This window comes from Rhyacophila brunnea, unplaced genomic scaffold, assembly GCF_057557595.1.
Source record: "Rhyacophila brunnea isolate RB1 unplaced genomic scaffold, BYU_Rbru_1.0 scaffold_10, whole genome shotgun sequence".
Classification (NCBI taxonomy): Eukaryota; Metazoa; Arthropoda; class Insecta; order Trichoptera; family Rhyacophilidae; genus Rhyacophila; species Rhyacophila brunnea.
In genome coordinates, this window is record NW_028232752.1 from 16,212,911 (window position 1) to 16,225,930 (window position 13,020).

The 13,020-nt window shown below is 36.5% G+C and overlaps 1 protein-coding gene across 1 annotated transcript in view; it reads left to right on the top strand.

Moving 5' to 3' along the window:
- LOC147078937 (uncharacterized) overlaps positions 1 to 13,020 on the top strand; it is a 286,232-nt gene that overhangs the window by 56,611 nt on the left and 216,601 nt on the right. The window contains exon 2 of the mRNA XM_085951493.1: positions 5,757 to 6,836. Within this exon, the coding sequence (XP_085807619.1) occupies positions 5,918 to 6,836 (919 nt within the window). The 5' untranslated portion in view covers positions 5,757 to 5,917. The remainder of the gene's footprint in view (positions 1 to 5,756; positions 6,837 to 13,020) is intronic.

Genomic DNA, 13,020 nt, shown 5'->3' on the forward strand with positions numbered 1-13,020 from the left:
GCTGATTCCACTTCTCTCAGTCCTGTGCGTTGCGTTGCCATATACTTCTGCAGAACTTCATCTTCCATCGATCCAACGACCTGTAGGTCTACCTTGCGGACGTTTTGTACCTCTTGGATACCACCGGATGACGATTAAAATTACCGAAATTTGTCCAACGATTGTCCTTTCTTCGAGCTATGTGTCCAGCCCATTTACAGCCCACATATAAAATAAAAATGATTGAGTGATATTAATAATTTTTCTTTTCTTCTCTGACAATGTCCGATCCTAATAGGATAATATGGGCCTCCACCACATAGTGGAGGTTTGTATTAACAGATTTTGTTTTTACGAAAAATTGATGTAAGCCACTTCCTCAACCTAGTAGGTAGGCTAATTATATATATGTTATTAAATACTGGTGGATCCTAAGTACCCTTCTGTAGCCAGCAAGTCATGAGAAATGAGAAATATATTTAAAAAATCTAGATTTTAAACTCTTTCAAAACTCCCGCTTCAAACGAAAGGAAGTGCAAGCCTGCTTCCGTGTTATTCGCCATTGTTTTTGTAACATTATACTTATTATAAAATAATCTTCGTTTTACTTCGTTACGCGGTTCAAGTGCATCCATTGCCATCGCTTTCCCACGAAATGCGTGCGCAGGGCCACACAATAACTTATCGCACGTTTTTCATAACAATTACAACAGTTATAACATGTCTGAGCAGATTTATTTAGTGTCATTTGAACCGCGCTGGCGGTCGGTTCCGCGGAATCTTCGGTTACATGTAAATTGTACGTAAAACATTACACCGTTGCACAGTTCGCCATGACCTTTTTTATTGGAAAGAGATGACCGTAAACTATACTGTCTCCAATTTTATTAAATTCAATATGAACATTAATTCAATTTTCGTAGCTGATTTTGGCAAAATTCATAAATACAAGAATGAAAAACTAACCTAACCTAACAAATAATTCAGTATATCGGCTATTTTCAAAAATTTGTTTGCTGCTGGCTTCGTGTAAAGTGTATAGTGTAAGCCGACAAGAACCGTGTTTTTTCCCCGACCATGTCCGTCGTAATAAGATTATATGGGCCTCCACAGAGTGGAGGTTTGTAGTAACAGATTTTTATTTTTACGAGAAATGGATCTCAGCCACTTGCTCAACCTATTAGGTCCATACTCTGACTAATGCACAAATTGAAAAACAATATATGTGTACTTGTCAGATCCAGGATTCGAACCTGGGACTCACGATGCTATAGACCGACTCTTAAGCCGTGCGGCCATCGTCGGTGTTATTAATAATTACAACAGCTATAACATGTCTGAGCAGATTTATTATAGTGTCATCTGAACCATGCTGGCGGTCGGTTCCGCGGAATTTCGTTTACATGTAAATTGTACGTAAAACATTTCACCGTGGCACAGTTTGCCGTGAGCTTTCTTATCGGAAAGAGATGACCGTAAACCAGTGGCGAATGGTGGAGGTAGGCCGTTAAGATCCGCCGTAAAAAATGCAAATTAAACTTTGTTAGTCATACGTATTTGTTTTTATTGAACTAACATTACAATATACAGTGGGTATTGGTTAGTTTTTGAAAATCAATTAAACCCTGCCTAAACCAAACCATAATAGTTTTGGTATATTTTGGGCGATACCTACCTACGATAAAATTGTGCATACTTTTTCATTCATACTTATTTATTTTCGTTGGATTAAGAGGACGTTCTACAGAATTGGCCTTGAGAATTGAAAATATGATTTTTTAACATGTGGTCCATAATATCTGGTCTACTAGTTAATATAAAAAGGTCGTGTCAAAGTTGTTTGTGTTAATAAATTTGCTCTGTGACTGATCCGACTCATATTTCACATTTATTTCATCAGGGCTGTCGAAGACATAAATCATAATATATATTTATAATTTAAAATTTTTATTTATAATATATATTATTTAAGTTTTGTGCATCTAATGCCGGGTCCACACTGGCAACAAGTTAATTTGCTGGCAACCTCGTTAGATTTTACGATAATTATTGTAAAATTTCTTAAGCAACTATGGTAAGTATCGTAAAATTTAATGAGGTTGCCAGCAACTTGTTGCCAGTGTGGAAATGGCTTAATATCCACTGTGGTTCACGTAGTGGCATGGACCTGAGGTTAGCTAATTCAGGAAGTCAACACCCATGATAGAATTTTTTCCAGTTTTGGTTGCATTATATTCCAAAACTCTTCTGTAAAAATCGTTTCCGAGTTTATAAATGGAAATTTCTCGGTGTACATAGTAAACAAACCTACGAATAAAAAAAGACAAAAAGGAACATACTGATTCATCGCAGTAAAATCTGGTAATCAAATTCGCCATTTTGAAAAGCGACGATTTTGCGTAAACAAATATCACGTGGTCTGTACGTGTGCGGCAAACTTCGAATGTGTTTGTAATTTTGTGCAAAGTGCGAATGTAATGTTTTCAAATAATTGATATGGATTAATTATACCATCGTATTATTTTCTCGAAATCATAAACATACTATAATAGTATTTGAGTATCAACCTATGTTCAATTTGAATTGGGTTATAATAATAATATACCCGTATATATATCAATAGTATGTTTGCTACAAAATCCACCCAAGTTATCAGTACGTACTTGCACAGTACGTACTTGATTAAAAACCATGATGAAATTAACATTTAAAAAATATGAATGCTTAATATTATTTTGACAGCCCTGTTTTCTGATCGGCTTTACATCTGGCAGGTGTTCATTAAAAAAATAATAATGCTCCGCGGCAGAAATTATCAGTAATAATAATAATATTTCTTGAAATAAAATCTCCGATGATTAGTGATTTTTGCGAAAAGATCGATTTAAATTGACGTAGTTACGACACCGAGGTCCTTTTTATACTGAATTATATTTGAACGGCGGGCTCTTCAGCGGCCCCTTAAGAATACATTGTTGTTTACATTGTTGGTTCATTTTTTTTTAAATTCATTTAGCTCTGCCTCAACCAAACTATAATAATTATAATAGATACAAAATATTTCTGTATATATAAAATATTCAAAGTTATGTATGATTTAATTGCATAATTTTAGATATTATATAGATAGGTATACGATTTTTTTTTGACTAGTATCTATCATTGCTTGGTTTTTGAAGGGTTTAATTGGATTTTAAAAACTAACTAACACCATAAAGTAAATTGTAGTCTTATTTCAATGAAAACAAATAAGTATGACTGACAAATTTTAGTGTGCATTATTTATGTCGAATCTTAACAGCCTACACCCACCCCTCGCCACAGCCGTAAACTATACGGTCGCCAATTGTATTTGGTTCAATATGAACATTAATTCAATTTTCACATGTGATTTTGGCAAAATTCATGAATTCAAGAATGAAAACCTAACCTAACAAATAATCCAGTCTATCGGCTATTTTCAAATTTTGTTTGCTGCAGCCTTCTGTAAAGAGTAAGCCGACAAGAACCGTGTTTTATTTAGACATGAAGTTTATTACTGTACTATACGACCCAAAGAGGTCTGATGGTTTTTAATATGCGTACAAGTTTCCGGATATTGGAGTCTTCATTGCTCATTGTAGGATTACAGTTCTCGACATCCGATGTAGTACACTCGGGAGAGTATTGTTCCAAATACGGCGGCGTGTTTTTCGGATTTGATAGTGGCTACCATAATGATCTAGTTGACCAGTGCCCCAACATAATAGGACCGCATGTTGTTATAACTGCCAGTTCCTGTTGAGCAAACAAAAATATGCAATACTACGATGAAACCACATAACAAATATATACCAAATACAGTAAATTTTGCCGCAGGGTTTTGAATGTGCGAGTGTCCTACTAAAATGAACCACGCATTATCGACGTGCAATAGTGTGTGTAATACACCAATATTAAATGATTGTCAATGCATAAACCGAGAGCAGTTGTCAGTATTCGACGTATGACGTATTCTTGACACGTGTTTAAATTTACCCAGTATTCTTCCTTACTCGAGATCGGTTGCCTGCTTCTCCTTACCCGTTAGGTTTTTCAGTTCCCTGGATGAAATCACATTAATTGTTTGTACCGTTATCATTGTATGTGTTTTGTGTTATAGTGATTTCACCACAATGTTTTTTGTTTATTTTATAATTGGCAGACTACCAAACATACAATACATACATACAATTTAAGTTTAGAGTCGATAAATCGTTACTTTATGTGTGATAAGGAACAGATTGGATTCGTTGCTTTACTGATGTAAAAATTTGTTAATTAATTCCGTAACGTGACGATAACCTTTCGTTTTCCAATTATAAGTATTACACTTTGTTCTTATCGTTCCACCTTCATGTTATTGTCTACGCTTTGTAACGTCAATCCACCAGCGCCTTTATTTCATGTACTACCCACCGCGAGTGAAATGTACCGTGCTGATTCAAGTTGCCTAGAAGAGTAAGACATAAAGGCGCTGGAAAAGCTATATTTTTTTACTGGGAATACATTACATCTATAATTTTCTTGTTGTTTAACGACTCGAAGGTCTTTCAATCTACCAGCTAACTGCAGAAAATCCACTAACCACTTTGAGACTTGTACAGTTCACCTTGTTAGTACTCCGCCTTTATCCGCCATGCTTTCTTTAAGTTTTAGTACCTTATAGAATATATAGATATCATAATCTATGACTCTACAATCCACAGTCAAGCCATGTCCACTTGGGTTTTCCAATGTTTTTTTTTGTTTTTTACTCTGGGTTCATTTGCCAATTGAATTTCCTTTATGCTTCCGACATGACACGCTCATCTCAAACATATGATTTGTAACTCATTCAACAGGCATAATTTTATCTGTCTATATAACAGTAGCCTGCGGTGATTTTTGCGAGTGAGTATGTTAGCGAAAAAAACATACATTTCTACAATTTAAGTATATTATTGTCTACATGGATCACTAAGATTTTAACTGATTTTAACCCAACAGCTTTGGGGTAACGGCAACCGATCTCGAGTGTAGAAGAATATGGGATACACTTAAACACGTGTCAAGAATAAGGAATTTTAAGCTTATCCTACGTTCTGACAACTGCTCTAGGCTTATGCACTGACTCTCATTCAATATTGGTGTAGATATTTGAAAGTTCTAACACACTATTGCACGTCTGTAATGTGTTGTTCATTTTTGTAGGACACACACATTCAAAACCCCGCACCACAATGTAGTGCATTGGGGCTGTCTGAATTTTATTTATTAATCTGTTCTGTGGTTTTACTCTTAAAATACGTTTTTCTTTCTTACCTCGCAATAGCACAATAAATACATAATATTATCAATATGTATTATACTATTTTACTGAGTATTTTTAATGATGCTCTGCATCCACATTATATGTGGACCGCACGCCACTGATATGTAGCTGAACGAAATATAATATGTTTTTAGTCTGATATACTTACTGATTTTTTCAAATCTGTTTCTTCTATTTTTCTTTTCAAATCGAATGGTTTATGTTGTATTGTGGTAGTTGACTCTAAAGATGTGAAGGTGATTGAATGAATGATTGCAAATATTAACATGTCATGCAAGAATAAACGCATAAACGAATGCTACTTTTTGCTGCAAAAGGGAAAATCATCGTAATCGAGGCTATTATATAAAATTAGGTCGTTGGCAAGTTGGTAGCTGCGATCAATGTGAGTTATTATGAAATCAAAATGCAATTAAAATAATTGTGATTTTTATTGCTCTTTCAGATCGAGACGACCAGTCCATCGGCGGAGGACATCGAATTATGTAATACGACCCAACGAAACGACTGCGAAAATATTTAATAAAAATGCCATTTTATAAGAGATGGATTAAGTTTGTGTGATTTAAAAAAATATACAGCAGTAAGCTGTATTAAACAAACATCATGCAAAACGCTAGCAGAGATCAAACATCTACAAAATCTAAAAAAGCTAACAAGAGAAGAAATTCAAGAAAGAAATCACTTTCGCCTTCAAATTCTTTTGTTAATAGCCAGACAATTATACCGAACGGAAATAATAGTCAATCGAATACAGATTTAGACGGTAAACCTCAATGTAAAAGATCACTTTCAGAAGGATCTGTTGGGAAAAATAAACATAACAGAAAAAGCAGTTTAAAAAGAACATTTTCACATCCATCCACTGATAATATTCCTTTAAAAGATGAAGCGAAAAAAGACGAAATTCAAGACAGCAATAAATTGGCGAATGATAAAGACAGTGTGCTAGTTTCTAAGTTAAGTGATCAACACGATGCACTCGATTTTAACGATCTCAATATTGTAAAGTCCGAGTCTCAATTATTATTAGATGGTGAAGTGACTGCGGCCTTGCGAAACCAAACAGTGAACAAAAAGAAATATGTCAAAGGTGGAAAGTTTGGCTGTGCGCCCAACAAATCAGTGAGAATTCCTAACGTAATCAACAGTGATATTAGTGTTAAAGATGATGGTACGGTCAAAGATGGAGGCAAGGTATCGGAAGACAAGACGAAAGAAGAGATTAAACGACCAGATGTCGTCATGCACAAAGATGCTATTGAGTTGCTCAATGAAGAGATTCAAGCCAGGTTTAAGGAAGGTATAAAGTCGTTTACAGACCAGCTGACTGCGGCGGCTACTTTGAAGCCGGGTTATATAAATGCTGAGCTGACGAGGATCTTTCAAGAGCAGACGAGGGAGCCGATGATAAAGTTCGCTCGTCAGCACATTTCGCAGGAGTTAGGGAATGAACTGGAAAATTTACCTGGGACAGCTGTGAAGAGAGTTCCTGTGAAAAGGAGACGCAGAATGCCTGAGTTGGGTGAGTCATTTTTTTTTTAAATTATCAACCCAAAATTATGATTGACTATAATTGTATATGTACGGTTCGTTTGATAATATTTACATACGTAGATAACCTCAGGGAAATAATACTAAAGAGAGATGGTATTATTATTATTCGGATATGTTAAGCCGTTTTTTTTTGCGTACGATGCATAGTAGAACTTAAATTTTATTATTATTAATTTACTTATGAAACGTTATATCATAATTTTGTTTCTAAGTACGGCTACTAAATTTAAATACAACACAGTGAACCATATTTTTACCAGTAACTAACTATATATTTCAGCAATACGGGGAGTACGTGTACGCCCTAAGCACATAAGTCAAACCAATATTTAACGGCAACACCCCTAGCTTCAGTATGTTGATTATTCATATATGTCTTATATTTTACTTTAACGAATATAGCGAAGATTATACGCGTGTCGCATGCTTTCTCACTCACACTTATGGTTAGTTTTTGTTCAAACCTCGTAGACAAAGTTATTTAAAAAAAACCAAATTCTGTTTCCTGGCCTTATATTTTTACATTAAGTAGGTACTTACTTATTTTAATTAACTATTTTTTTATTCAGTGAATAATTCACAAGATTTAAGAATGTAACATTCTTTTTATTGAACATACATAATTTGAAAACACTTCTAAGAAATACATAACTAATAGAAAAAATCTTTTTGAAAAAAATACGACACCCAGCAGGTTTGAACCTGCGTCTCTCGGGATTCGCGCTCACGTGCATTGACCACTATGCTATAGGAATCTTACCTAATTGCGATGAATTTTAACTAATGGTTTTTACAATACTCTCTGAATCGCTTTTTAAATTGCGTTCTTACTTATTTTAACTGTTGTATTAAAATAGGTACTCTCTTATGTTTCTTATGACGTTTTAATACATTTTTAACACCGCTTCTCACGATGTTTTGATTGCATTAAACATAAATTGAATGTTTTGTGCGTATTGTCACATGACGCATCTATCCGCGAACTCACCGCATTCAAACCGTCCTATTCTCACATCGTCTGGAGCCCTCTTCTCTACCACTCGTTACTATTACTATCATTGTCACATTGCCAACATTGCGTGAAATATTTTGGTACGGTACAAATACTTGTCGAAGATATTGGGTCGTTAAAATTTAGAATAAAAGAAGTGTGCGCGGATTGTAGTTATTTTTTATATTCGATATCAAATTTAATAGGCCAAAAGAGCGTAAGGAACAATTTGCAACATTGCAGGTATTTTCTGTAACTTCACCACGGAATAAGTCTCTATTATGAGACCATTAGGGCGCACAAACTTAAGTTTTAAATAATCTCTCACCGTATTTACACCAAATATCCTTTTTTTATTAAGCTACGAAGTCTCATCTGAGACTTATTTATACTACTTATTATTACAATATTATTGGTACAATTATTAATCATTACAATTTACACTTGAAGGCCACACTCCCTCAGAAACACTTGGATACATTGGAACGAATCGATATTCGGCCAAACCAAGAATATAGCAAGATCCAGTGGCAATTGGTACTTTTGGTTACTTAGATCAGTGGTCCCCAACCCCCGGTCCGTGGATCAAACGGTACCGGGCCGCTCAAGGAACATTAAATAATTTCCATTTTATTTACTGTGGTGTATTTCTCTCGGGCTTGTGCGACTTTCCATGGACGAGAAGTTGACCGGTGATTACCACCACAGCACTTATATCCGTATTGCCATTTCCGACATCCTATCTCTGTGAAGCGGGGTTTTCTGCAATGACAGCAACCAAAACAAAACAACGGAGTAAACTGGATATAAGCAACACACTTCAGGTGTCATTGTCTCCTATTACCCCCAGAAGGAAACCGTCTCGTTGCAAAGAAACTAGCTCAGGGTTCTCATTGATTTAGCGTTCTAGTAAGTTGAAATGTTAAATCACTTTACATTCATTTTTTGGTGTAACTGTATTTTATTTTGAAGGCATGTTTAAATACAATTAAATTAAAATCATTAAATTAAAACAATCTAAGATATAAACAATCAACGGCCCCCCGTCTGCGGGCCGCGGTAAAATTACCAAACGTTGACCGGTCCGCGGCGATAAAAAGGTTGGGGACCACTGACTTAGATCATCAAGAAGCCTCTGTATCTGGGTATCATACAGCAGTGGCGAAGGGTGGAGGTAGGCTGTTAAGATCTGACATAAATAGAGCATACTACACTTTGTCAGTTATACGTATTTGTTCTCATTGAACTAATACTACAATAATTTACAGATGGTGTTGGTTAGTTATAAAAATTCAATTAAACCTTGCGAAAACCAAAATAATAGATAATAGTCAAAAAATACTCGTCTGTCCATAAAATATCTATAATTATGACATTAAATCATACATATTTTATAGATAGAATAATATTTTTATTTATTATGGGTTGGTTAAGCAGGGCTTAAGAAATTTAAAAAAACTGACCAACAACATGTGTAATATGTATTCTAAATTCAACGAAAATAAAAAGTATGAATGAAAAAGTGTATACAAATTTGTCGGATCGCCCAAACTATACCAAAAGTGGTTTGGTTAGGCAGGGTTTAATTGATTGTTTTTTAATTATCCAACTCCACCTGTAAATTGTGGTCTTAGTTCAATAAAAACAAATGCGTATGACTGAAAAGTTTAATGTGCACTATTTATGTCGGATTTTAACAGCCTACCTCAACCCTTCGCCACTGTCATACAGAGGACGTCCAAATAACGTGATTAATGTCTTCAATCTCACTTCCGCACTGGAACCTAGGGTCATTACATTACCAAGCGAGCCAGGGATGCGGCAAGATTATAATTACTCTCCGCTCTACAGCGATTAATTGTTACAGTATAGTTTCCCTATTGAGAATTTTATAAGTATACCATGGTTTGGTTTCAGAACTGTAATATAATTGAAAGTCCATTTTTCCTTTTCGCAGTCCTTGTTTTTTTGTATTATCTGTTTCAGTTTTAGCTATTTAGTTGAATGTTTCAAAAAAGTCTGTATAATGTATGGGGAGTTTATCTATGCTCCTCTCAAGAGTTGCTATTTTTGCTAGACTATCTACTTCCTCGTTCCCTCTGTAGGCCTCCGAATCCTTGGCTAGCTCCGGGCCTGGAGTGGAGGTACATTCAGTTTTGAAGAGCAGGTAGGCACAGTAGTATAGTTAATGAAAACTAACGTTCACTATATTATAGTTTATTTATTAGGTTTCACAATCACCAAAAGTTATAAAGTTCACCTTCGAAAGTACAAAACCACAAAATATTATAAACACTAATTTATTGTACAGTACTAATTTATAAAATTACGTACTTATTATTTATTTATTTACGAATTAACTAGTTATTATTAACTGTAGACGAGATTGCACGAGCACGGGGCGCGGTGATAAAAGGTTGAGGACCGGGTCCAATAAAAGTTAAAAGAAATTCGACGAAACGACTAAGTCGCTGACTGACACTTGACCCGAACTGTCAGATTTGACAGTAGGTACTGAACGGTAGGTATCAACCGGTAGGTATTATGAACCTCGGTGAGTACCTCCTCTCAAGTCTTTTGAAGACTTGTATGGAGAAGTGTGATTAAAAAACACGCCGCCGACCGTCGCAGGTTCGGGGTCGTAAGGGCGGAAGAAGACTATTATCGAATCTAAAAATCAGGGGTTTATATGCAAATCTTGCCGATTTCATCCCTTCGACCAACGTTAAGAGGGTGCGAAAATTAATTAACGGTTTTATTATGAAGATGAGCGGAAATCGTACAGTGACTAATTACCCGCAACATCCACACAAGTACCGGTTATGTCAAATTATGGGCGCTAGGCGTCGCTTCCAGATGGGCGGCGTCGCCCTCGCGTCACTTACGTATTTCGAGTACTTGTCCGTACTGAGTATACGTAATTAGAGTAGCAGAAGCACCTTGTTTCTGGTCCAGCCACGCGAAAAATGCACGTACGAAGGAGCACCCAGTATCGACGGCTTCGTCATTAAATTACCTATCGATACAGCATACCCCCCGCGTGGTGGCGTTCCCCATGGCTGAGGGAGGGGCGTTTCAGAGGCGGCCGGCTCTATAGGCTCTAGCGGCGTGAGTGTACCTCTCACCCAGAAACAACAAACACAAGTACTCCAGAGTTAGCCTGGGTGGTAAGGCGTCATATCCCAGTGGTCAAATTGGCATATTTGTGGCACCAGGCCTACGATAGCGTATACCAACCCTTCGGTCAACTACCGTTGGAGGGCCAATCTTTGAGGCCCTCCGACGGCCTGAATACCTCCTTGGCGTCGGTCTCAGAATATGAAATCGGTAGGTCATGAATTTACTTACAAAATGATAGCTTAATATTTAATAATATTAAGCGGGAACGTTACTTTAAATGAATATGTATTTGTGCTTGTCGCGCAATCTTTCCTACTTTACCAACTAATATAGCTCGGTGTCGCCACAGGCACATACTTACGACTAGTTGACGGATGTTATTCCGTCAACCAAACATATAGGCAGTAATAATTGCTTAGTACACACTCATACTCCGCCGATCAAAGATTTCCCGCACTTTATTCTGGTACGTGGTCTCCTTGATCGACAAAAATCATCGATCCGATTCTCCCGTCGCGCGTGAGCGTGACGCCGTCATACACGCGAGCGAGAGGGGCTCTGTCTCTGCAGAGGTGGTAAATTTGGATCGCGAAATCGGTTTCAACACATATGACAGAGACGCCGTCGTATTTCAGAGCAGGAAAGCTGCCGGAATACCAATTTGGAAACGCCGCGCGCGGAACAGCCGTGGCTATAAAAAAATCGAATTTGTATGAAATTAATTCCGCGGGATCGTGATTAAAATCGGTTCGATGATTGCCCTATGTGTTGCTATACTTTGTGATCGCACAAATGTACGAATGGAAGTTTTCGCAACAGGCCTATGAGTATATGTTAACAATTACCGTGCCGTGTATGCGCGATGCGTAGCGACATCGATTTATATACCCTTAATATTACATACACCTTAATTACCTTAACTACTATATACTACTAACGCCCATCCATAAGTCCCCTTTTATTACCTCGTTAACCCTTGCATGTTTACATTAATTTACAATTTACAATACATATTACAATTACAAATGAAATTTTATATTACATCTAATCTAACTTAATTAACCCCTTTATCCAATATATATTTAATCCAAATTTAATCCTATAACCTTATTACCTTATTACCTATATTTACATGGTCTGTGACCGACTTATTCATCCACAGTTCACCCTGAGAAGTCGTGGGACCTGCCAGAGCAAACTGCGGGACTTGTACATATATAACATATCGTCCGTTTTTGTTCAGCTTTGTCGAGGGTCGTAATCATTCCACCGGTGGCACATTGACTACCAGGGTCAGACCGAGCGGCTGGGAGGCACTACTCCCTATGGGAGCGCCCCCCACAGGGGCAGAAAAATCAGTGTGTGACACCTCGATATTATGAATTGCAATATATATTTATACATAGGTATACTTATAAACACGCACATATACTGTTTTTTTTCTTTTAACCATATCCAATCCTAGTTAGATCATATGGAGCTTATTAGGTCCATACTCTGGCTCCAAACACAAATTGAATAACAAAAAGTATGTGTATTTGCCAGACCCAGGATTAGAACCTGACATGACATGACACACATGACAGGGTATAACATATAAACCAATGCTCATGACAACATATAAGCCAACGCGTAAGCCGCTTGGCCATCGTGAGCGAATATATAGATATCTATAGAATATATAGATATTCTGTTGAAAATGTCCCTCTGAGGCGGACGAAACCGGTCCTAATCTATTTAAAAGTGGAATAAGTACTACAAAAAAATGCGTTTTATTAAATAAAAACAACAATACAATGCAGTTCCACCATGAATTGACAGTTAACAAAATAAAAGAAACATATAGATATATTACAATATTATATTTGTACTTGTGGACGTTTCAGTCAATTGTAATCGGTTAATTTCGGTGCCGTAATCCTCAGAAAGTGGGGCAGCACATTAGAACTCGGTGATATAACCAATTTACATTTCTCTGACGCTTAATTAAATCGAAATGAATATATATCTACATATTTATATACATATAAAGTGAAGTATA